This window comes from Corvus moneduloides, chromosome 1, assembly GCF_009650955.1.
Source record: "Corvus moneduloides isolate bCorMon1 chromosome 1, bCorMon1.pri, whole genome shotgun sequence".
In the NCBI taxonomy this organism is placed as follows: Eukaryota; Metazoa; Chordata; class Aves; order Passeriformes; family Corvidae; genus Corvus; species Corvus moneduloides.
Genome location: NC_045476.1, coordinates 22,059,923 through 22,086,698, shown reverse-complemented (window position 1 = coordinate 22,086,698; position 26,776 = coordinate 22,059,923). Strand labels below are relative to the sequence as shown.

Sequence of the window (26,776 nt, the reverse complement as noted above, 5' to 3'; positions counted from 1 at the left end):
CAATCATATTTCCAAGGTTTTCCTGTTCCATCTTCCCCAACAAGGCAGTGCATGTGGGAGTTTTGCAGTCCTGCTGTCTTAGAGATAAGCAGAAAGCTCCACTGAACAAAGCTGCACTGGCATTAACCACACAGCTCTTAGAGCCACAGTATGGACAGATTCTAATTAGGCACAATTATGCAAACTCATGTATTTGCATACAGCACCTCGCAGAGAGTTACAGGGAACCTAGCAGAAGCGTTCTGCATGTGACTCAGTCAGAAAGGGAACCTCAGTGCTTTCCCCAGAAAATTAAGCTGACTGACTGGTGAGACTCAAGGCTCACCCAGCCAGGGGAAGAGGGAAAGAAACAAAGGCTTGTTTAAAAGTGCAGTGCAGCTTCTCTGGAGAGTTACTGTATTTCCCTGTTTAACAAGGAAGCTGCCTCTCTGCCTCATGCTTAACATCTGAGTTTTGCAGTGCCCTTTAGTGATTCGACTAAAATGCTGTGCTCCTCCTTTGAACTGGCAAAGTCAAAGGCAGCTGCCAGCTGGGCAGCACTCTTAAGTTCACAGCTCTAACACCTCCTTTTGACAATACTAACTCTAATGCCTCAGCCAAATCCCCAACAGCTACACAAATCACCTTCTTGAGCTGTAACCAATGCAGAGCTCCAAAGGGAGGGAGGTGAATCTCAGTGGCAAACTCACCCCCGGAGATTAAAAGCTATGTGCAGCTTCAATATGTGATACTCATAACATCAAGCTGTGGACTACCTGCTCCATAAGGGTCCCATAATCAATTTTGTCCCTGTGGGGACTAATCCTGGCAGATCAAGTATTATTTATGGCTCCAAAATGATCTAAATCTTTTTCCCTCTGCAGTTGGGAAAGTAGGTTATTTGTTAGGCACTACTCAGTTACAACAGAAAATATCGATGGTTGCAGTGTGTTTATTAATATGCAGACACCATCCCTTACAGAATAACAGCAAGTGCAAGTTCACCAAACAGGAAAACGCACTTTTCTTTTTTCTTGGAAGAGAATACAGATATATTCTCCCCTCTCTCAGGAATGCTGCAATTATCCCTACCAGCTTCTTTTTCCCCAATTAAGCAGAGATATCCTCCCCTGACTTCTCAAATGCAAAAGCAGTTCTTGTTCCAGCCCAGTATTGGATGCTTACAGGAGTGCAGTTGAGAGGTGCCTCTCTTATATCTACCAAAGCAGAATAGCTAGCAACATGTTAAAAAAAAAGAAAGAAATGTTAAAAACTCTGTTTTTCAGAATCAGTAATACAATAAGGCCAGAAATCATGTAGATCGAAAAGACTATGTTGATACACAAAAAAAAAAAAAAAAGAAACACAACACCAAAAAAGCCCTTAAAAAGCCAAAAAAAAAAAAAAAAGGCAAATTCTTAAGTGAATATGTAAGTGAGAGCAGGCACTTGCAAGCAGTATAATAGAACACAATGAACAGCGAGAATATTCCCACCTTTCTTTCCTGAGTGATTGATGTTATAAACAGGGATGGATTACATAGGAAGAGAAATTATAATGCCATATTCTTGACTGGTGAAAGTGGAAGTGTTCTCATTAATTTCTATGGAACCACTGCTTTTTATGCCACTGCAAGACATATAGCTAAGAGAGGTGAGATAATGTGCAAGGATGGCAAAGATAAAAGAGTAATGAAAACTTATCACAGGCACTGTGTTTCAAGTAAAAACAGCTCATCACTTCAGACAGCCTTCAAGAAGTTGTTCTTTCAGGTTTACTTGTGCTTTATAACAACAAATGCATAAACTTCTGTGCTATGAATGCCTTTCCAGCAATGACGTTGTATTAATCACTACATGTTTATTATTAGCTTTCATTTCATTTTTTAGTGCAATAAAAAGTTTTGCCTGTACTTTTACACACAATTCTACCAAGATAAGCTATGTCCTAACTATGTTTTGTAGTACAAGAAGCACAATGCATACAGCCTTCTTCAGAGAATGCAGTTTGGTTTTTTTTGTGGAGAACAAGATGTATTGAATGCTGTGACTCTCTGCTAACTTTGCAGCAGGCACACTGCAAAAACTGTCCCACAACTGCACAGAACACAGCAAATTAGGACTGTGGGACCTAGTATGTTGCTGACACTTTTATCTGCAGCTGCATGCTTCAGCTGTCTATTGCTAATCCTTTCCTTTCTTCAGCATGCAGTTTTTGTAGTATATCTATGAAGAATTTAAATCTGAAACTATAGGACTGAGAAGGAAAGAAAAAATGAAAAAAAAAATTATTTGTCCTCATTTAGGCTTCTCTATACTATACATAAGGGACTTGATGGACTATTACTTATTTTAGCAACATGTAAACTTTTTTCTCAAATCATTCAAATCTCTTGTATCTTAAGATTTACTATAACTTTACAATAACCTAATCTTTATTATTATTTTTTAAAAAGGACAAAAGAAGATGGAAACAGATTATGAAGGTTTTACAGATATAGTTCTTATTCTCAGCTAATAGTTTTGCTGAAAAACAACTGAAAAGAGTGGTCAGCCCTTCTTAAAGACTACCTCTCTACCACTTCCTGTAAAGGCCAAAAGCTCAACAACCCTCTCAGCAACTTCAATAAAACTTTGTGTAAACTGAGCAATCTGACCTACAGTCAAGAGAAAAAAATGATATTCCAACAGCATGAAGAAGCCTGTCTTACACTTTAAGTAACAGCAATAGGTTTAATAATAACTTGACCAAATCTGCACAAAAGTCTGTGGCATAATGCAGACCACATGGTATACAAGGTAGTAACACTCCCTGAATCCCCACAGATTTCAACACAGCCAGGATTTAATTCCTGATGCATAAAATTTCCAGCATTATTTTCTCTTATATAGAGAATATAGAATATATTTTCTGCAGTTATTTTTAGCAATACTTGGACTGCTTTTTTGCTTTGTTTTGTTAAAGGGTATGTGCAAAAAGCTTGAAACTAGAAAGGCCCACTATAAACTCAAATATAAACCTTACTTGTAATATTCTCCAGTATCATATTTCAATATACATTGAAAAGATTTAGTAAATTTCTGCTTATACTTTAAATATATTTCTTGAACCCACAGGTGTTATGCTTTGATTTACACATAAACTCATCAATGATTAAAGAGCAAGACACTTACAATGGACCTGATGAATTCTTAATCTCAGGAACAGTGGTAAATTAAAGAAAAACACGGTCTTGTTACTGGTTGTTCTTTTGTGATTAAGTATTAGTTATCTGCTATGTTTGACATTCCGTAGACCTATTTATTTGATTAATTTAATTGTCGTCCTAATTAATTTAATTATTTGGTAGCAAGTGCTGAGAGGCTGGTGCATTCATGATTCTCTACATGTTGCTCAGCTCATTACCAGCTCCACAGCTTGCTGAACTGGTAAAAAGCCGCCGCCCGGTCCCCGGTGCCCCTTTCGCTTGTCTGGGTTTGATTGATGTGCCCTCTGCTCGCTTCTGTCTCCGTGCCGTTGTTCACAGATTAATGTAGGGGATGGGATTATTCACGGTGCGTTTAATCAAGCACGTAGATAATTTTTTTTTTGCAGGGGAGAACCCTATCAGTCATTGCACTTTTGAAGTGATGAGTGTACATAACTCTTTGGTGTGCGAAGAGAAATAGAAAACAAAAGGGAAAGGGTAGAGGGGTGTGTGTGTGTGTGTGTGTGTGTAGGGAGGCTGCTTTACCCGAAAGCACAGGGAAATTCTGGAGGGAAAGGGGGAGCAGGGAGCGGGATTTAGGGGGTTTGGGCGTTATTACAGTTGTCATCTGCGAAACTGACGCATGTTTACACAGCAACTTTTGAACAAGCAGGCGGCGTTGGGCCGGGCTCTCCCCGTCCCGCGGAGCGGTGGGGCTCGGAGCGGGCCCGGGGGTCTCCGTGCCGCCCGCCGTCCTCCCCCCGCACTCGCCGTGCAGCGGAGGCTGCCGGCGCTCGGGGCAGGACCCGCCCCGCTCGGGAGCCGCGCCGGGGCCAGGTGCCCGGACGGGCAGCGCCTCCCGGGACCGCCGTGCGGAGCGCGGCACCGCCGGCAGCGGCGGCAGACACGGTGCAGCCCCGGCGCCTGCGCCCCACCGCGCTCTGCGGAGGGGGCGGGGGGCAGAGCGAGGTGGCGGCCGGGACCCGGCCTCAGGCGAGCCCCCCGCCCGCACTTGCGCGGCGGGCGGCGGCGGCAGCGCGGGCGCGCTGCGGGCCGGGGCAGCGCCCGCCCCACGCGGCTGCCGTCGGCCCCGCACCAGCGCCGCCGGCCGCGGAAACCGCCCCGAGAGAGAAAGAGAACTTGTTCGTCCGTCCCCGCCTGCCTCCCCGCCGCCCGCGCATCCTCTCCCGCGGCGCATCCGCCCGCCCTCCGGGTCCTGCATCCCCCCGGACTCGGGGCCGGTCCGCTGGCTCCGGCTGGAACGTTTCCCCGCTCGTTTTCCCCGGAGGGGTTTAGTCGGTAGCGGTACGCCGAGGAGAGGCTCCGTCCCTCAGGCACCCTGCCTCACCCTGCGGGGGAAGGGAGCTGGGTGGGGGCAAGCCAGGAAGGGAGGATCTCAGTGGCTCTCCTAAAATCTATCAGCAGGCTGCGAGGAGGGAAGAGTTTGGCACTTCGCAGCGAGGCTGGGCTTGTTTTCCCTAGCGGTGATGCCGCTGGACTGAGAGCGGCGCGGCCGCGCGAGTTAGGGGCACGGAGCTCCCCCCTCCTTCCAGCGCCCCCCAGACGCGGTCCAGCGCCTTCAGCCCCAGCGGCTCGTCCCTGCCGCCCCACTGTATGAGCGCTGCTCCGAGGACAGGGCGGCTCTGCGCCTGCTAGGGCTGCTCTCCGCCCCCCCCCCCCGGACTTCCCCACCACCGACGAGGAGCGGCGCGCACCCCGCACCCGGAGAGTTGTCTCGGCAGGCTCCGTGCTATGGCGAGGCTGCGGAGGAGCAAACTAGCCGCTGGATTTCTATTACTTTTCCAGTGCCTGAGCGAGCGCTGCCAGCTCGCCAGCGGGGAGACGCCGAGGCAGAGCCGCGGTAAGCGAGGCCGGTACCTGCCGGGCGGGGCCGGCCCGGGTTCTCCGCGGAGCCCGGGGCAGCGCGGCCGGGGCGGGGTCGGGCCGGGGTCGGGGGCCGGACCGCCTTCGCAGCCCCCGCGGTGTGGGCTCCGCCGGCCGCTCCCCGGGCCGCGTACCCGGAGAGGGCAAGCGCCGTTCGGGGCTGGCTCCCCCTCCTCCCGAGAGAGGCCCGGGGTCCCGGCTTCCCATCCTTCCCTACCCTGGCTTCTCCGGAAAGAGCTCTCTATGACTTCATTTCTTATTTTATTGGGAATTCGGGACTTTCCTCCTTTAATGAATCTGCCCCGCGACCACCGGCAGCCGGTGCTGTTCCTTTCCCCAGCCCCTTCGCGGGGTCCCCGGAGCCTCCTTCCCAGCCATGTACGAGACGCGAGGGGCTCCGCTCGAGCGCCGGGAAGGGAGGGACGGCGCACCCGGAGTTCCCGGGCCAGGCGCCCCGACAGCCTCCCCCGCCCGCCCTCCCGCGCCGGGGCCCCCCTGCTCTCTCAGCAGCGAGCCGTGGAGGGATGGCAAAGTTTCCCTGCAGATCCTGCCTGGGAGAGCTAGCGGGCACTCTGCTCCCCCGCGGAAGTCAGTAGCTTGCAGCCTTCCCTGGAAACTGGGCGTTGAGAGAAGGAGAAAGATAAGGAAGAAGCCCCAGGGACTGTGGGACCTGTTCGTTAGAAGCGAGAGGCTCTGTTGACTAAGTTTTCTTGTGGAGTATCAGGGTCCTCTTGTCAGTCTTTCTCGGAGACACCTGTTAATGCGTGACACACAGCACCTGTAGTGCTTTCTCTTGGGCTACTGTAACCCACAGCGTGGGGTTCCCTTTTGATCACTAAAGCCTTCTGTATCCTGCATTCCTGTGCTGTGGAGGGGAAAGCTGCTAAAGGAAATCTTGGCACATTTGCAGATAGTGAGAGAAGTCGTGGGGTTTGTGTGTCAGGGGACCTTTCTGCGGCAGCTTCTGGCTTACAGGTATTTTCAAAAGCTGTGCCTGTGTATTCGGAATACAAGCTAGATTATTATCAGATGGAACACGCCTACTGGCTTCCCTGGTGCGACAGAACTGCCCCTTCTTCCTTTTCTTGAAGGTCTGATAAAAACGTGGAAAGATTTGTGGTCACCGTGTAACTGACCTGAACAAGAGAGACTGGGTAGTTTTTTTAAATGTCCAGTGAGATTATGCGCTAGACAGAGAGGGAGTTTCCCAGGCAGGGGCCTACCACTGAGTTTTGGAATTGCTGAACGACGGGGTAGCTCAGCAGGTTGCCAGGGCTCACATGTCACTTGGGGCCAAAGGGAAAAACCAGGAGGAGACTTTTCATGTCTTTTTCATGCAACCTGCAAACTCCATGTTGCTGTAGGCAACAAATATTGGTATTTGTTCACGTTAGTTATAAAGGAAAAAAAGAGTGGTGGTGATATTAGAAAAAGAGAATTGCTATCTTGTGTGGTAGTGGACTGAACTCACGAAGTTTATTATCTTCCAGCCACTATATCCAGCAGTAAGGTATTAGTGCTGACTAAATGAAATATAATTTATCAATGGCCAAATAAACACCACACATCACTGATTTAGGCTATTAAGTTGTAGTAGTCAGCAATGTCTGTACCACAAGGTGCTAAATAGAAAGTTTACCAGTGGATTTCTTATTTGTAAATAATTTAATAATGTCTTGTGTCTTCCTGAATGTGATATGAAGTATGAAGGAGTTTATAATCAGGCAAATATTATTTTGATATTTAATACATTCTGAAGAGAATATAGCAAGTAACTGTTTTCTTCAAGTAGCAAGATGGGCAATCTGAAGTCAGTTTTGACATCTAGATGTTTATAACTTTGGCATCTTTTCCGTAGTTCTTGATTAAAAAATCTATATTATGACAGTAATAATTAAATGACACTTTAAAATCAGAGTTCTGTTTTCTTTTTTTTATTTTTTTTTGTTTGTTTGTAATACTGCTGGTGTTTGACAAAAAAAAAAAAAAAAAAAAGCGCAATGATAGACTGTCTAATCAGTGAGAAAAGGATAAATATGTTAAGCCAGAAATTCAGCTTCAGGTTTGTGAGTCAAAATAAAGTGACGTTTCAAAGTTTTACTTTATTTAGCACCTACTGTGTCCCTTTGGATCAGCTCAGATAAAACCTTTAAAGAATGAAAGTATAAATGTTTGAGGTGGCTTCAAATTCTTACGGGGAGGCTGTTTTGACATTTTCTTCAAGTACTCAGTAACAAAACAACTTATTGAAAATGAGTGGAATAACAGTTTCAAGAAATGGAAACATATAGTAAGCCCTGGCAGAGCTGGAGCCCGGGAGGATTTCTGAGGATGCTACCAAAGGGATATGCTCTGATTTCAACAGAGATGGAAAAAATGCAAAAGCGGTTTTTGCCAGCTTCTTAGAATTATCTTACTGGGGAAAATCAAGTCGGACCAATTCAAGTGAAATAATTTTCTAGGCATGCCTCCACTTACCTGGCTGCCCCTGAGGGTTTCTAAACCCCGAGACTTTTTTGCCAGGGTACGAGGCTGCACTGGCCGGAGCGGGGCTGTCCCCGCCAGAGGGCGCAGCGGCAGCCGCGCACCGCCAGCCTCGCTTCCAGGATCCATCCATCCATCCATCCATCCATCCATCCATCCATCCATCCATCCATCCATCCATCCATCCATCCATCCGCCCCTGGGCCCGCGCAGAACTTCCCTTTTGCTGACAAAAATGCTATAAATCCAGGATGGAGGTTGTTAAACATGAGGTTTGCGTGCGTGTGTGTTTTACAGTAACCAAACTGCGTATGACATGAATTTAGTGAAGTGAAACAGACGATCTCTTGAAAGCTCACAAAACAATTAAGGCTTCCAGTTGTATAAGTGAGGGCTCACTGTTGAAGTGTTGCCACAAAGTCTTGAAAGTGTTACGTTCTTTTGAAAATGTCATCAGTCAGAAGTAGGAGGCTGTTACTGTAATTTTTATTCTGTTAAAGTATGCTCCAGAATCCTGATATAATTTATATTCATTGGAATGCTGCTGTCTCCAGACACCAGCATTCAGAAGGGGGGGGGGGGGTAAAATTATTTTTATAGGATAAACTGCTATTAAGGAGTGTTTATCTAGCATTTATCTACTGCTGAAATAGTAACATTTTGTATATTGCCTGAGCTTTACTCTGTTTAAAAAAAAAATCCACAACTGAGACCAAACTTTCATCATTCTACATTAGGACCTTTGGCTTCTATCTTAGAAGTATCAAGAGAAATACAAGATTAGACAACATGTATATCAGGTATATTTTCTCTGTTTGCATTTAAGTGGGATTTTTTCTGTACTTGATACGTAAACAGGGACTATTGGTTTAGAGAATCCTAGTGACATTTGAGAGCAAATCTTATTTGTATATCATATATATTTTACTAAGATTTCCCTCTAAAGCAGTCATCTTTTATTTCAACTTTCATACTGCTTCTTCCTCTTTTTTTTGTGCTTTTTGCCTTTGTCATTTCCTCTGAAAGAGTGGTTTGAAATACTGCTAGTAAATAATGGGTAGATTAAGACTATAATGAAGTTGACTTAGGTCTTAAATTCAGTTTTACAGAAACTCATTTCCACAGATTTAGAGTAAGATCAATACTCATAGTTCACTGAAAGTTTAAAAATCCCTTGGGAAAAAATGTTTTTGGCCTGAATATACCTGTTGGCTCTGAATATACCTGTTCAGAGTTTATATCCTCATGCAGGCATCTAAACTCCAGCCAATACTTGACTCAGATATTGGTTTTGTCTGACATGTAACTTGGAGTTGATGATAAATAACAGGGGATCTCTCTACACTGTAAACAAATGTAGTCAATGAGGAGAAGGTCCTTATAATTTGAAAAGGATTTTTTTGGTCAACAACTTATTAGCAATGGATACAGGCCATTTAGAGCAAAATCTTGTGACATTTACTGCCTTACTGAATACCAGATTCCTCTAAAAAAATGCAGGTCAGGAGGGCTGTTTCCTTTCAAGGAAGAGACTCCTCAGATCAAGAAGGAGGTAGATAAAGAAATGCATGTCAGGTGATGAGAGACTTCCTGACGGAAACAGTCACAGACCTTAGTATTTTTCATTAAGGACTTTGTGGCACATTTTGGTGGAGCAGTGCTGCAGGTCCCTACACCTGCACAGGCCTCAGGAGATGGAGGTTTGGACCTGAAACTTGTGTTTCCTGCAGGACCACTATGCAGTGATGCCCAGAAAGCTGCTTTGCTTTGAAGTGTGCCAAATACAGCTATCACACAAGAAATGTGCTCTGTTGACTCCTACTGGTTTTTCCCCACAAAGGAGATAAAAATTTAATATTAAAAGGAATAAAAATAAAAGCATAATTTGACCCTGCTTTTTATAAAAGTCACTGTGGTTTCATTGGACTGTGTGAAGTACTGTGCAGTTCTGCTGCTTGTAACCTTAAAAGCCCTGGAAAAAAGAAATCTCTGTAGCAGCTCCAGTTTCAAAACTTACCAAGGCTGCAGTCTCTTAGTCTGAGAACACAGCTGGGGTCACTGATATTTTGCATACCCAGTGTGGTTCATGCTTCCTAAGAAAAATGCATACCAAAGGAATTTAAGGCAGCACTGGTTAAGGTAATCTCTCCTGAGGACTCTCTACAGGGGGAACAAAGGTAATTTGATGGGAGCATTTACAATCCAGTACAAGGAAATGCTGCAGGCTTGCCAGCAGTGTGGAATTATATCCAACTTCTAGGTTTGATGAGGGCTGAGCTGGGAGTGTTAATGCGGTGCAATTGGCAGATAGTGTATTTACTGAATTGGAGAATTGCATAATCACAGCAGGAACTAGAAGAACCTATGAGTTTGCTTTCTATGGAGAAGTATGCAGAAAGGCCATGCTAAGTGCACATGGGGATTGTTTTTGTTTGCGGCTTCTCACAAATGAGCATAAAACATTGCCCTGAAGTTACGTCTGTGAGTGCTGGGTGGTGTGTCTCATCATGGAACACTTCCTCCTCTTTCTCCTCTTTTCTTGTTTTTCATCCAACCAATAAACTTAACTTTGGTTAGAACTCCTTGCTGTCAACATTGAGCAATCAGTTGTGCTAAGCATCTGGGTTTGAAAGGGCTTGTGTAACCTGTTCATCTCCCTCAACCAAAGGGCAGTGTGTTTTGTTTCTGAGTTGGATTTGACCCAATCTTCTGAAACAGGCAAATGGAGCAGGTTCTGAGGCCAGGTCCAGGGTCAGGCATGGTGCTCGAATTGAACACACAATTTCAAAAGTATCATCTTGATGGGGTGGTGCATCAAGAGAAATGTAAGGATTGATATAAAGATAGGTACAAGACATCACAAGAGTCATGCATATGCTCTACTCAGCCATGGTAAGATCCCAAGAGGCATATTCTCTTCAGTTTCAAGCACTGCACTTTCAGAAATATATGGACTTATTGAGGACTGTCATGTGGAGAAAAAAGGAAAGAACACTGCTATAGAGAATAAAACTAAGAGATGACATGGTAACATGCTCAAAGTGTGTAAAAGTATTCCACAGAGGAGGGAATAACTTGTCTTCAGCAGCAACTAATGACTGAAATTGCAGTAAGGTAGATTCCTATATTATAAGGCTAGAGGAACAAATTATCTATGAGCAGTCTTCATCATTGAAACATATTAGATAAACATATGTCCAGAATGTCATTCTGTCAAAAAAGGCAGCTGTTCCTGCCTTGGAGCAAGTGGCTGGATGATGTGATCTTTCTAGGTCTCACCCAGCTATCTGGAATCATTCAGTGTAGATAGCTTTAAGTACACAGGGGTTCACCTTGAACTCTGCAGCTAGATAAAATACAAGCATGAATTCCAGCGCTCTCTTAGCTCGGGGCCTCTGTCTCTCATTTCCAGTGATATATGTGGCTTTAATGTGATTTCAACATACACTTTCTGTGGCTGTAGACAAGACAAGGACATTTAAAATGCTGGTTTAGTTAGTGGTCCTATGTAATGTAAAAAACCTTTTAAAATCAGATTTTGTTCTTACTTGTTTAGAACTTTTACCTTTTAATATGAACACTGTCTAGGTTCCATTATAAGCAGATAATTTTTTTTTAATTCTCATAGTGACTTTTTTGGTCTTTAGGCAGAATCACTTACCTCATGCCATTTTGTTCAGTTAACAATCCTTGACTTGAATAGGAAGAGTTCCACAAAGGGAATATATAAACCTTTCCATTTAACCTTTCTCTGGCAGTGTTTCAAATATATGTTGTGTCACAGTTGATGCTAGAATCTCCTTTGCTTTACAGATGTAATTGAACTGTGTCAAAGGGCTGCTTATGTTTCAGGGATGCAGCGCCATTTACAGTGTTTATTGCAGCTTTCCTTAACTGCTGTCATAGGGCACATTCCCTTGGAAGTTTCAGCTGGATTTAGTAGCAGAATAGGATGCAGTGGTTACCCAGTAATAAGCACTTTGTGTTGTATAGTTGTATTTAATTTTTTCTTCTATTCATGCATTACCTTTTTTTTTTTTTCCCTTTAGTCATAATTTGCAAACTGCATCTCTGCAGAATAATTGCATCTTTTCTTCTCACAAGAGTTGCTACTAGGCTGATTGTAAAAGGGGTGTATCATCCATTGTAAATTCAGCATTTTCTGAAGGGTGAAGTGTTATAGTGTGTTCATCACTATGCAGATTCTTCTTTTATGAGTCAGCAGCTGAACTAAAAATCCATTGGAAAATGCAATTTTGGCCTCCATAGAGAACTGGGAGCCAGTATAAATCTTTTTTGTGACAATTGCTCCATGATATTCTCCAGCTGCATGTTTCTGCTTTCCTGTGTGGGTTAATAGGACTCCATTTGAATTTGCAAGCAAAACAGTGTGCATTTGCAATTCAACCTCAGCCTCTGGGATGCACACCCAAGGCCCTCTGTAAGGAACTTCTTTGTGGCAGAACAGGTTTTAGAGTTCCCAGGTCCATCCTCTTCTGCCCCATCCTGCATCTCCTCCTTGCCCTTCCTGCTTGTTTCAGAGATTGCTTCCTCCTCACTTGCATTGTTTCAGTAGCTGATGTGGCCATGCTCTAGGTCAGATGGATCAGACCTGCTCTTGTTAGTCAAGTGAGATTTAAAAAAGAGAGAGAGAAACAGAAAAGACTACATTTCAGAAGAGGTAGAGGGGGTGAAAATCAAATTATAAGGAGGATGAATGTAGTATTTTGAAACCCCTGAGCATTATAAATCCTCTTAGAACAACATAAAAACTCTGGAAAAGCTGAATTCTGTTCAATGCTACCAGGTGTTATATAGTTTTAGTCAAAAATGTTTAAAGAAAAAACTAGTTGAAATTGGAAAATTATGTCAAATTTGACATGTTCTTGTCAAGTATTTCACTGGCAAGCGCCAAAACAAGTAGTTTTGAGATTCTTGTTTTGCTGATGATAAAATATCTCATTTCAAATTTTGCATTTGGTCTTTTAGCTTATAATTTTTGTATTATATATAAACACAATTAAAAAGCACTTTGATTTGAAGTTTATGTGTTTGTGTATTTACATATTTTTTCATTTAATATCTTACAGCTAGCATTGACTATTCGCTTTTAATCCAAATAAGATCAAAATTTTGATGAGGATGGGAAATTAACTTTCTAGTCATCTCTAATTGAGACTTACTGCTGTTGAGAATTTGGCTATATAAGTCCTGTAAGAGCAAGTCATTTTATCTTGTAAAAAAACTTACTTTTATTTGATGACAGGAAAGGGGAGAATGGCTGAAAGGAAGAGTCATCTTGATCATCCAGCTAGGGTTTTGGAGTCTTGGTTTTTTAACTTTATAGCATATTTCTCATTCAGGTTGCTTCTTGGTTAATGAGATATACATGACACAACAAAATTAAAAGAGAGCACCTTTTCCAGATTGCAGCTGCTGAAAAGATAATAGATTTATATTACTTGCAGTGAGTGTATTTATGGACTGGAAGTTTAGCTTTTGGTGTATTACAGAAACCTGACCTCAGTATCAACACCATTTATTACTGGTTCCTATATAAACTTATATATACACTGATCTAAGTTGTAGTCTCAAATAAAATGGTTAGCATGAATCACCACTATAGATTATCATCAGTTCTGGTTTCCATTTACTTTTTATTACGTCTGTTATTAATTTTCTTTTAAAAAAAGTTTTTATTAATTAAGAATGTATAATGCAATGCTTTTAAGAATGTGTAATGCAATGCTTTTTAGTTTATTATGCAAATTCTGCAAGACTTAATAATTGAAATGTACAGTTGTAGACTGTGGAAGTACGCAGCTTTTCATGTTTACATTCAGCCACAGAAACCCAAAGGGTTCTTTCCCCTATTAAATATCATGCTAAGCAATAACAAAATTGCTTTCAGTTTTGCTAACATTAATGAATTTATCCTTCCCAAACCTTTCCTATAAGCTGTTGGAGACATTTCTATCTTTCCAGTGCACAAATGACATAATAACAGTAGTAAGTTGTCCTAACAATTTCTTACCTAGGACAGCATAGCTAAGAAGGGATTATTTAGGTCAGCAAGTATTTCCTTGAGATGAGAAGCAGTTGTGTCATGGAAGTCTGTTCCATATGTCCCCATGCACCACAGACCATCAGTAATGTGCTTCACTTTAACAACCTTTGGGCATGTGGTAAAATTGCAGAAGACCCAAGTAGAATGTGCCACAGAACATAACGAGAGCATTGAGTTTGAGTTTCTACAGTAGCAAAAAAAAATATTTAATTCTAGTATGCTTTGTTTGAAGGTTTGTTGGTCTTTATCTGGTTTTCCTTAGCCTTTGCTTTTCCATTTATTTTTTGACCTAATATACTTGGCTTTTTCAGCTCCTGTTTTTTTGTTTCATGCACAATTACATGGACAGTAATTTCAGAGTTGGTAATACTGGTTTTGATTCAATTCAGAGCCATTTTCTAGAATAGCATAAATGACCTGCAAAATTACTCTTCTTATAGAAAACTTGTTCATTTGAATGGAAAAAAGGACCTACTACTATCTTCTGTCAGCTTCTTGAGCTGACCCCACACACCTCCTGGAAAGCAGCCTAGTGTTTAGGAGGTGGGATTATGCACCACCTTAGTTGAGATGCCTGAGGATTGGAAGTTCTGCCATTTCATGTTGTGTTGTACTGCAAACTTGGATCTAGCTTGTGTTCCTAACTTTGTTTAGGTGCTCTGATGTTGAACCCCAGACTTTTGACTCCTGTCACTTGTCAGCAAGCATGCTCTACTTCTCCACTGCTGTTTTCATACCACACTTATCTTACAGCTTGCTTGATTGTTCCCATTATCATCATAGATATGTGCTTTATAGTCATAGTATTCTTATAGTTGGAAGACCTTGTAGAAGTATGGTAATATCCTAGTTTTACTAATAAGAAGGTGGTTTTAAAAAGTGACAACCTTGCCAAAATTAAAGAGTCCTCATTTGTGTATCAAAGTATGAGTTGAATTTTTCTGCAGTAGCAGATCTTTCGAATTTCCCCTTGCTTCTTCAAATTCAGGGGTGTAATTCTCTCTGCATTCTTATCCTTCAATTCCCTAATCTCAGATTTTAAATCCCAGTCAGACCTCTGATCAAGTAACCTGTCTTTCTGGAAAAAAATCCAGATTAAAGTTGACTGAGGGCTCTGATTAGTTCAGAGACCACAAGGCTTGGTTTTGGACTACTGTTGATTTTGCCATCTCTGATACTCCTTTCCACACTCAGGCTTGCATCAGGAGAGGGATTTGTTTCTCAGCTGTTTATATAACTTATCCCAAACTGCAACATTTTATAGTCTAGTGTGATAAATTTTTTTGCTAAACACAAGCATGTCTGAAGGATAGACAAAGAGACAAATAGTGGGTCAGATTTCTGCCTGTTGGCACTTTGACAACTTGAAAAGACTCTGTCCAATTCTTTTTGGTTTTGTCAATGAGTTCTTGGAGAGAAGAGAACGATGGTGTTCCACAAACTGTAAAATTATTTTTCCTGTAATTAAACTTTAAAAATAACAATCCAGATTCAGAAATTGCTAGTCAGAAGAAAGAATTCCAACTCAGTTTGAAGCCCTGCTGACCAGAATGCTTTGATTGCTCAAAAAGTTTATCGTCCTAAGAAAACAATCATTGCAAGATGTAGATTATTATTTTGCTTGAAAAATATGATAGCAGGCTTTACTGGGACTGTATCTTCATGACCTTTTAAGGAAAAAGATTATTGATGAATGGTCTATAACACATGCATTTATACATTGTCCATGTATAATACTGTGCCTCTGTTGCTATAAATCATGCTGAAGTTTCCTGTAGAGTAAGTATCTTGCTGAAAACAGAACTGATAGATCAGCAGACTGGTGCTTTTCAGCATCTGCTGTTTTATCACTGATGGTGGGTTTTGTTTGTTCTGCAGAAATAGTGATAAGTTTAAAAAGCTGTATTTTAAAAAGCTGTTACTCTTATCTTGCAAAGTGTATGAGTTTCCCTCCTCCCGCCTAATTCAAAAAGAAATTTAAATTATTGTTTAGATAATAAATCTAATAGAGCCATCAGTGGGGAAAAAAAAAAACCAACACAAACCCAAAAAACCAACAAAACAAGAGAAGAAAGCAATAAGAACAATAAAACCAAAAGGCAGGGGAGAGGAGGAGCAATCCACCAAAAAAATAGAAAAACCAAACCTCAAACAGACTTCATGCTTTGGAGTATTTGGGGTTGCATACCTAGGCTCCAGTTATGGAAAACTTCCCTTATTTAGAACTGTGCTTAAACGCTTGCTTAACAGTATCAATCTGTACAAATGGTGTCTTACAGATGAGTGGACTGAAAAAGATGTAGATGTTTAAGATTTTTCTCTGATCTTGGACTTTGGAATGTAGCTGACCCAGAAGTCCCCAGACATTTGCAACAGAGGCAATGATTTTTGCAGCCTTGTTGCAGATCCTGAAATTATTTGAGGAGAAAAGGATCTTTCTGCAGGCAGAAAAGACTGACTGCCACCTCCCTGTATAGTTGTAGTGGATAACAGCAGTGAATAATCTCTCTTCTAATGCATATGCATATCGTATTCTTCTTTAAGACCTGGGCATTGGGATTTTTTTCTTCTTTTTTTTCTTTTTTTTTTGGTATGATGTGCAAGACACATTTAGGAGATGCATGAACTAAATATTCACTTAGATTTTATGATCTGTCTCCAAGGGACTGAAATGTGGCCTGAGCTTGAGAAGCAATAAGCACACATGGCTCGCATCAAATTTAAGTGTAAACACTTATTACATGCTGCTTCTTGAATGCAAATTTATGGTTTATTGTTCTGCTCTTTACACAAAAACATTGCTGTTAGCTTCAAAGGATGACCCTAAGATTTTAATGAATTACATTTTTATCCCTAGGAATGTATAGATAGTAAACTGAAGGTGAGGTCTTCCAGATAGGAAGTTTTATCCAGCTTTATCTGTAGAAGTTTGCTGTAGTTAGAGCAGGTTGTAAAATAAAACACATTCTTATAGCTTTAGCTTTGACCCTCCCATGCATGTATTTGAATTTCATTATTTTATCCTTATTCTGCTGGTTTATGGCACAGCTTAGTGGGGGTGCATACCAAGCCAGCATTCCTAGTGAAACTTAAAATCTCTGTGGCCGGGGAGATTGTCGAGTGTTTGATTGTATTTTCTGCTGTCATAATTTTGTTTTATTGATCATCATAAATCCACCATAGTTTTAATTTCATCTCTCTAATTACCTGAGTGTCTGAGATGGATGCTGGTACAGTTGTAGAGCCAGCCAGTTGTCTCTCTTTTTCTAATAATCTATTGTTTGGCGATCTAGGGAAATTTTTGATTTTTAAGTAGAATTCAAATCCATTTTGAGGTTTGCCATAAAGAAGGAGAACACAAAGAGAGAAGAGATTTAAAAGATTTAAATTCCATATAAAAAGAAAAATAGTTGCTACCCCTGCAAGCCTCAATTTGGCACAGCACTTGAAAATGTGACTGAAGCTTGTGCTTGAAGAGAAGTGCATATGTAAAGCCTTCACCAAAATGGCTTGTGCTAGAACATGCTGGTAGGTGTTGCTAAAATGTTTATAGGGCCTTTTATATGTAGAATTTAATTTAGGGAAAAAGAAAGAGATTGTATTCTACCCTCACATGCTTCAACACAGCCACAGTTTACTCCTAAAAGAGCAGCTTGAGCCAGTTTGAGATGAGCCTTTAGCCCACAAAGCCTTGCCTCTAATTCTGTAGTGTGCTCAGCAGCGCTCGGTACGTGTGATGTATTGCAGTGTGGGATCTTTGGTCACAGAACCGCTTGATGCCACTTTCCCACGGGCAGCGAGCATGGCTTGTGTGCTCCCAGGAAGAGAATGAATGAATGGCAGGGATTTTTACCTTGGTGCTGAAAACCTACTCCATACCTCAAAGTTGTTCATTATGCTCTTTAAAGGCATTTGGGATTTGGAGGCTGAAAGGTTCTGGATGCCTGTTTCTCTGCTGATGTTTTTATTTGTATTATTTATTTATAATATATGATAATTTATTTTCTTAATTCTGAGGGTAAGGGCAGTGCTTTTGGTTTCAGAATGCTTGAGACACTTGAAATGGGAAAAGGAGGAGCAAGCAGAGAAGAGTCCATGAGTTGACTGTGAGAGCTATGAGAATATTTGCTGGGCAGGAATGAAAGGCCTGATTCAGTTCGCTGTATACATTTTAGCAGCCGTATTAATTCTGTGGGCCTATTCAGGCTGGAAGTCTAGAGAAAAAAAGATCAAAACATCCATGTGAATTAAAAAAATAGGTTACTTTGAGGACAAATATTCTGCCTCTGTAATTTAAATCTGTAGGGAGCCAGAGAGTGAAGATAGGGAAAGATATATTCAGAAGCTCTATAGGGAAGCTGTGTCCTTTTAGGGGAAAAATGCTGCATTCACTATTCTAATTTGGTTTCTTTTTCAGTATTAAAAAGTAATTAAAAAATAAAATAAGAAAAAAAGTTACGTTCTCTGATTCTGTTCTCCTGAAAATCACAGAAAGGAGGAAGGAAGTGTCTGTTGCACAGTTTAAGGAATGTTAGAAACCTCTAAATTATATAGGACAGGTAAACTGGGAAAGAAAGCTTCCCAACCTTCATCTCCCTGCCAGGTGACTGCTATTTATCAATAGCTGCCTTGTAAAAAAATAAATGAGGAATGAAAAGCCTTTTTGTCTGGGCCTGCTGGGCTATGCTTCTAGGCATTCAGGAGCTTCCTTTTTCATCACTGAACATCTGTTTTAGCCAGGCTTCACAAGATGGGGGGAGGACAGGCCAGGAAGGCAGAGTGGGACCCTTCTAGCTGTAGCATTTCTTCAAAGGTCCAGTTGTTTCCATGTTCTATAAACATGTTTTCTGAGGGGAAAAGAGGAAAAATTTGAATAATAATGATAAAGATAAGTACAGGCTAAGTTTGCTTGGGCCTATGGTAATTTCCTGTATCTTTCCAGCTGTACTGTGGCAATAGCGGTTTCGCTTGTAGCTTGACAGAGTAGCCTCTGACCATCCTTGAGGCAGTAAATCCCAGCAGAAAACACTAAGTCATAACCCAAAATAATGGCTTCATTAAACATGGGATGCTGAATTTAAAATGTGTTCTGCTCTCCTTGCACATCCCTCTGCAGTTGTGGGCTGTATTTCCTTAACTTGTTAACTGACATGGTAGATCACTTCGTTTGCCAAGGCAAATTGCTCCAGTCTCCAACATTCCCAGGAATACTAAAATATGTTTCTGATCAGAGATGCCTATCTCCCTCAAGTTGCTCTTTTTATCAGTAACAAGGCATTTCTGCTCTTACTTACTTTGGGATTTTGACACCCACCTGCCAAAGTATTAGTAGGAAGTTCATTGAAATATAGCTATTCCTGCTGTTATATTCATCCAGCCAGCTGGCATCTGATGGCCATCATTCTACAAAGTCAATGAAAAGTTCCATGTACATTTAATGATTTAAAATCATGTTATGTGTTTTTTCTCCCTCCCATCTCTCTTGGTATTTATGCTGTAATATATTTTACTTACCATTTGTGGATTTAGAATGGATTGATTTGAATTTTGAAATAACTGTTTATAAGAAAAAGAACCTCACAGTTTTAATTTGTGTTTTCATGTTTAACCTTCAAAGCAGACACCGTATGCTTTGGCATGATGGAACTACAAACTTGTAATTGAATATACAAGAACTACTCACTAAAACACAAGCCAATAGCATCTTTACGATTTCTGTCAGAACTTCGCCATCCTGCCAACAGCTCTTGAACTTCCATTTAAGTATTTGGCAGTCCAAGACTGGTTTTTTACTCTCTCTGTTGCTGCAAGATGGCATTCAAGCTTACTGCTGAGTAGAGCTGCAGTGTCTTAAATTAGGGAATCTGTTTTGCTTCCCTAAGATTACTAGCATATGCTTTATAGGAAAAAAAACCAAACAAATCAACTACAACAACAAAAACAGCACCCAAAAAAAATCCACAAAAAGAAATTCACAAAAAGATAAAAGCCCTCCACCTCTGGCTGAAGTTATTAATTTAATTATGGATTGTATTTACTTGCCATTTAAAATTTTTGAACATTTTTCTGCAATTCTGTTCTCCTTTTTCTCCTCTTTTAACTTTTTAATTTTTCCTTCAATACTGTGAGCAAGAAGTAGAAGTGGAATTTATGTGAGGCCAAAGGAACAGGCAGAGACCCCCACTGTCCTGGAGCAAAGGTTTGGCAGAGAAGTGGAGGCCTGGAAGGGTCTAGGCTTACATTCAGCATCTCTTGCATCTTTGTGAAGGGGATGATGAAGGTCCTACAAATCTTAGAAGAGAAGAAACCTGGAGAAATGCCATAGCCCAGGGATTGTTACATTGCTAACACCTTTTTTCAAATGCTGCCTTCAGATGCTTTTCAGTAAGAGCATGAGCTCCTTTGCCTCAGAGTGCAAGGGCAAAAGAAAAATTATGTGACTCCCTAATATTTCTTCTGGACTACACATAAAACATACCTGATCCTTCCCTAAATTATACTACATAGTCACAGGCAGCAAAAAAAGAAGACTAAATATTGTAACTGAGCTTGGCTTTGGGACATACAGCAGCAGAGGTTTAGGCTCTGATGTTAGAAAAACCCCATATTCTTTAGGATGTGGAGTCCAGCACAATAACTTTTGAGATTCTTTCCTCGATGGAAAGATTGTATAGTGTGTAGTTTAGAAATAGAATCACAGAATCATTCATCAGCTCAGTTTACCTTGAAAAAGAAGAGTTGTTCCCAAATAAATGATGACCAAGAAAAGGCAGCCAAATGTGACCTGTTAATTTTCTTGTGCAATAAATGCATCTGAGCATTTAATCTAATATAAAGGCCTCTTGTGATACAAAATTAATGACCTGTATGATTTGTTTTTTAAGGTCTGCTATAAATTAGGTACATCAGTTGGATGTTTTGGGTTTTTTTGCTAAAGAACAATTATCTGGTTTGGAAATTTAATCAAGCCATTGAATTTAATTATTGTCTCATTTCTGAAAGATGTATGATTGTGTGAATGTTTAGAGCAGATTTCTAGGAAAAAAAATATGTTAAAAGTTTTCTAATCCTTTGCTTAATAACTTCCATGAAACACGTGCTCCATTTAGCCTGGAATGTCTGGTTTTACAATGACCACAATACATTTGGAACGCTCTCCACAAAACTGAAAATATGAGACTTTAATGAATAGATGAATATAAGTTACAGTTATGCCATGCAGTTCTGCAACTCTTACTGTATAGCTCCTTAAGTGCTTAATCTTGGGCATTTACCACTGACGTCAGTGGGAACTAACTGCCCAAAATCTTAAGTGCTTCTAGATGTGTGGTATACAAGCTTATATTTTGCATTTTGTTTGTGTGCATTTATTTTCTATTCAGTTTCAAAACAATGCCAAGTAATGTGGAAGTTTTGCAGCTTAGTAAGCCATTCACTTGGGAGCAAATTGAATTTCAGCCATTTAGTCTTTGAAATCAAAATAGAAGAGATAATAGTCAGTCTTGGGACCACTAGTTTCTGATCAGCAGTCTGCCGTACTCAACAGGACATTTGAATATGTGTTTCTTGAAGAACATTTCCCATTGGTTCCTGAAGAGCTCAGCTCTGCTGCTGTCGCTGACTGGGGGGAAGCTGCTGGTCTGGGAAGCACAGAGCTCCATGTACAAGAGGTTGCCAGGTCTTATGGTCCCCTTTCTGCTGCTAAGTAATTTTAAAAGAAATGTAAATTGTCACAGCTGTGTAGGCAGGATGCAAAATAAGTTAGAAATATTTGGAAGGAACTATGAGACATTGAGGATTTACACATTGAAAATACTTATGAATACATTTTGACATTCAGTACATAACTTCTTATAAAAATGAAAAGATAGAAGGGGTGTTTGTAGGTACTTGTATCGCAGAATCACAGAATATTCTGAGTTACAAGGGGGCCACAGGGAACATCAGGTCCAGCTCTTAAGTGAATGGCCCATTTAGGGATTGAATTCACAGCCTTGGCATTATTAGCACCAGGCTCTGACCAACTGAGCTATATATGCATATGTGTAAATATTGTCATATTTAAAGATAAGACTGCATCTCAGTTATACAGTAAATTTTCTTTGTTTTCATTCTTTATTTGCCTATTTCTACATTGATTTTCATATTCTTCATAATAAGGATATTACTTTGAACATTTGGTGCATTTGCTTCCCAGAGGTACCATTCCTTTCACTATTCTCAGAGCATATTCCACTCCAAGTTTTGCTTTTGTTTATTGATGGAATGTCATGTATTAAGGAACACAACCTCCTTTATCCTAGCTTAATTACTGTTTTCAGTATTTTTTTTTCATCTTTTTAATACTCAGTACTAATCAAAGTCATAAATCAATAGACTGCAAAGAGCATCTAGTAATTATCTTTTCTCAATGTTGACTTTTACTTTTCCGCTTTTCACTTCTATTAGTAACTCATACAGTTTCTAATAGTACCTCATAGTGCATTCAAATAAAGTGGGTACATAGGGACATCAGGGTTCTTCTGATCACTTTTTTTTGCTAGTCCTTATGCAAGCAACTTCACATGTTGATGATCGTTGTGCATAGCTATATCTATGGATGTTAGTCTAAATTTGCTTTCCTTACTCTGTCAAAAATCCTAGTGGCTCCAGTAGTAATTTGTTTGTTAGGGTTTATATCTGTCCCTGATGGAGAAGCCTGGAGTCCCAAGAGGAGGAAGGCACGTGAAGCTCACAGAACTCTCCAGCCCAGGAGGAAGATGGGTCTGGTCACCCAGTGTGTGACACAGCTCTTTTCCCTGAGTCTGATGGCTGTGGCATAATGATGTGGGGCCTTCCAAGGTTGCTAAACCTGGGGGCTAAAACTCGTGTTGAAACAAAAGCCAAATCATGTGGTATCAATACTGTGGTAGGTATTTACTGCTTCAAAACTCTCCATGGGCTGCAGGATCAAGTTTCAAGGGAGAAAATCCCCTACTTGCTTATACATCTAATTGGTTTCTCTGTAGCAGGTGGATACTTTTTGTGTTTGGCATGAGTTATATGCTTAGCATATAAAAGAAAATAGAGGGATAAGCTTAAATTGAAACAAGATGATTGGGGTTTACTACTTTTAAAATACTGTTCTCCTATTTGGGGAAGCAGGAACTGAAAAGATTGGGAATGCCTAATGACTTTTCATAAACAGACCTCATTGGCAGATATGCCTATGTAATTTCCTGCTCTTGAGAGTTTTATGACCTCTTCAGCCCTGAGTTGCTGTCTTTTACTGCAGCCCTCCATCTGCTGAAGAGAGTGAATCTTGCAAGAAATAGTTGTAAGAAGAGAAGGAGCTTTGTTGCTCTCCCTTAGCAAACTATTACCAACTTCCTCAAGATTCTTCATTAGGACACCTGAAGTGATGCATTTTTAAAGAGGGTTTAATTATAGGTCTAGTGCAATGTGAATAAAGAAGGAACTCAGCAGGCCAACAGATGTTGAAGCAAATTATACAAAGTGTTGTTGAAAGAGGAGCCTTTTCAAACATACATACTCAAAGATCTCTTAGAAACTAATACAACAGAGCAATAGTTACTGTTTTCACCCCATAATGATAATATAAATCAAAAACTTTCTCAACTGAATATCAGTCCAGGCTCAATCTGTATTTTAATGGGTGGGTTGTTTGTTTTGCAGATGGTTTTGTAAAAAACATGTTTTTGTTGTTTCTTGGGCTTTTTTTAAAGATGACTGAATGATGAAAATATATTCCTTCCAGAAAATGAAAAAAAAAAAAAAAAGTAGAAGCTTTCACCTTTTCCCTCTTTGATTTTCAGTGTTTCTTTCTAGGAAAAAAAAAAATCTGTTTTTTTTAATTTAGTAATGCATGACATTTTGTCATGTATCTCATTGTCAAAATGAGAAAAACAGTGATGCAGACAATTATACTCAGGCTTTAGACATTTTGAAACAATTATTTTAAAATTTCAGTTATATACTGACATAATGATTTTGCCTTTTTTTTTAAGATCTAGGTGACTTAAGAAAGGGAAGATTATTTCTTTACTGTTAATGAAAAAGGTTTGTGGTAGAACTTCTTTTACTTTTCTTCCCAAAGGCATTTGTTACAATATCCCATAGAAATCGTTAGTTCAAATAGGGAAAATGGTTACTAACAGAAGAACTGTAGTGGACATGGCAAGACTCTGTGAAAGAGAAAGTAGAAGCAGCTTCTCTTCAAGCAAACAGAGATTCTCATAAATTGGGTTTGGGAACTGGTCTTCTTTAGTATTTCCATAATAAAATTGTCATAAAAATGGGAGTATGGTAGTAAATTCTGCTGTTGTACTCATGATTCCTTTTAATTTGTGTCAGAGGAGGACTAATAATTCCTGTAAAAAAATAATTAGGAGATGGTGAAGTATGAAAAAGGCATGAAATATAACGTAGTCAAAATTCTCCCATTTGGTGACTGATTGACAAAATTTCTGCTTCTAAACTGGAGAAAAACCCTTATCATCTGCCTCCTTAATGGAGAAAAGACTGGACCATAAAAATGTATGATAGATGTGGAAAAGTGGCTGTGCTACTAAAACACATGAAAAGCAGCTTTTTCAGCAGTGAGAAAGAAGTACGCTGATATAACTGAGCATAAAATATTTCATAAAGTTCTGATCATTCATTTGCTATAAAAATTCATTCAAATTGCAAAAGGTGCAGAGGAAGCCTATTTGGGATGAAAAAGACAAACCATTCTCTGTGAGGTGGATGAATTTCTTTAGTCTCACAAAATAAAGTCTGAAGGAAGTTGTAATACCCTTCTGTAAATATATTTCAGGAGACAAAACAGAGAAGAAGAGATATTTGAGGTAAAGAACAAACAGATATATGCTGGCCATGAATAAATGTATGCAAATACAAAGATCAGTAACCAGTAGAGCAGAGGGGTTCTGAATGTGGTTCCCTTTCAAAATCGAAGAGATTTCTAATGAGTGCTCACCTAAAATTTATGGAATATTATATAGGGGATACTCATCTGCATGGTACTGGTGTCCTAAGTCTGGTGTTACTGCTGCGTAACTTCACCTGCTCCTTTTGGGTCCTGTAGTGCAATACTGCAGAGGAAAGTGTTATCTCAGGAGGTAATGAAGAAGTCCTTCAACACTGCTCAGTCAATTTTCCATAGATTAACACCTCCAGGAGCAGTGCAAGGGAAAGGTGTTGCCCAAAGTCTGTGATTGGAGATGTAAGAGAAGTAGACATGTTCACAGGCAATCCACTTTTTTTGTATGTTCTGGCCTTGCAATTTCTATTTTGCTGTAATCTGAAAAGACACTTAAATCATGTGTGCTAGATTCTAAAACAAGTGCCACAGCTTCTGCTGCCTGGAGAGCATCCCAGTGGGCTTTTATCCAGGAGACTTGGCTTGCAGTTTCACCAACAGTGCTGTCTGTGGTCATGGGTTATATCATAACGTTGCTGTTTCTGCTCCAGATCTCCCAGAGAGAGCGGTTTCTTAGTGTCACAGTTGTGTGTTTAACCTGCTGGCCTCTGCACAGCCTATATGGCACAGTTGTTTATCTACAAATCTCACTCAAGGTTTTCCCATAATGATATTATGATAGGTGCTCACATAACCCTGCTGTACTACTTAGCAGTTTGTCCAAACCTTGCAGAATGAATATCAAGAGGATGACTGGTCATTGGGTTTTAAAACCACTGTGGCCCCGTGTAGCGGAGGATTGAAAATTAACCATCATAGCACTGTGTTTCAGTCCTTCAAGCATTCCCCTGAAGGAATACAGGTATGTCACACACATCAGACAACCTGTTTCCTAATCCTGTGATTAAGTTGTGCTCAAGTACCGTGTTTAGATTGTGTTGGCTCCTGAAGGTGATGTAATATCAGATATGGGACTAATGCATTGTGTCATGACAAAGTTGGTGTGATAACAAATAGTAAAATGTTATCATTATTGATTAGTCTTTTAACTAGCAAAAGCAGTTTAAAGCTAATTCAGAAATTTATTGTAATTAAAAAAAAAATCTAAGGATATTAAAAAGAAAATAAAAAAAAGGGCGGGGGGCAGGGGGAATGGGACATCACATCTGTGTCTCCCAGCACCCACTGACAGGAGAACAAGAACCTCCTTTGAAAGGACAAATGAGCAGTGCTCTGCAATTTGGACTTGGGAAACACAGTGAGAAGATTCCAACTCCTTATTCTGTGCCATTCCTCCCTTTTCTGAAATGTAATTAAGCAAAAGAAAGCAGAAAGACTCAAAACGAGGTTCAGTAGCAGAAAGAATCTTGAAAAAGTGGTGGAATTGGTGGCCCAAATTGCTGCTTCAGAAAGATCACACAAACTGGCTGGTCAGTCTAACAAAGTAGCTGTAACTGGACATACTGGGAGTATGCTCTCTTGTTTTTTGTCTTCTTGGAGCTTTTTTCAGTCTTATGAAATCTGTTTACTGGGGACAAAGAGCACTAAACATCTCTTCCATGGTCCAGTGTCTCAGTGTCTTTTTTTAGAGTATCCAAGGGAAAACAGGGCTGTACAGGCTAATTTAAAACCTGGAAGACAGATTTAGGAATATATGTATGTCATCATCAAACTAACCTCAAATGCTCTCTGGTGGGCAGCTAAGTAAAAGAGTGTCCATTCCCAGGGTTCACTGAGCGTTTGTAACTTTGGTGTTCTGTTGTTAAAACCTGAGTATCCATGTATCTTACAAAAAATCTGGCTTAAAGACTTCAAGTAATGAAGACTACAACATAGAAATTTATCCTACAGTTTTAGGATAGAGGCCAAACCAATTTTCAGGAGATTCACTTTCAATCCCAGTTCTTTCAAGTATTGTCTCTGTAAAAAACCTAACTAAAAATCAATTTCTGTGCTTGGCCTCCAGCAGATTTTAGAACAGTGTTTTCTTCTTTATGGCTCTTATCTTCAAGGGTGGTGACAATTTTTAATACATTTGCAAAATTTCTATAGCAAGGAAGCTCCCAGCCTGGTTCGAATCACAGGTGGAGTGAAATCACAACTGTGTTGTTTGAGCTCCAGGATTCAGGGAAACATTTATGTTGCCTGTGCTTCCCCACACACAGATAAAGACATATGTCCAAAGAGTTTAGCAAGAAAGAGAAAGATGGCTAAGGGAGATTTTCATCCTGACTCACCAATACCCGTTGCACAC

The 26,776-nt window shown here is 40.4% G+C and overlaps 1 protein-coding gene across 2 annotated transcripts in view; it reads left to right on the top strand.

Annotated features, from left to right (window-relative positions):
* The first annotated feature begins 4,254 nt into the window (after window positions 1-4,254).
* The window catches only part of PLXDC2 (plexin domain containing 2), a 262,841-nt gene continuing 240,319 nt past the window's right edge, over window positions 4,255-26,776 (top strand). Inside the window, exon 1 of one of the 2 annotated variants that reach the window (XM_032101667.1) lies at window positions 4,255-5,027. In XM_032101667.1, coding sequence (XP_031957558.1) covers window positions 4,919-5,027 — 109 coding nt within the window. In that variant the 5' untranslated portion in view covers window positions 4,255-4,918. The remainder of the gene's footprint in view (window positions 5,028-26,776) is intronic. The other variant, XM_032101658.1, reaches the window with a different exon arrangement.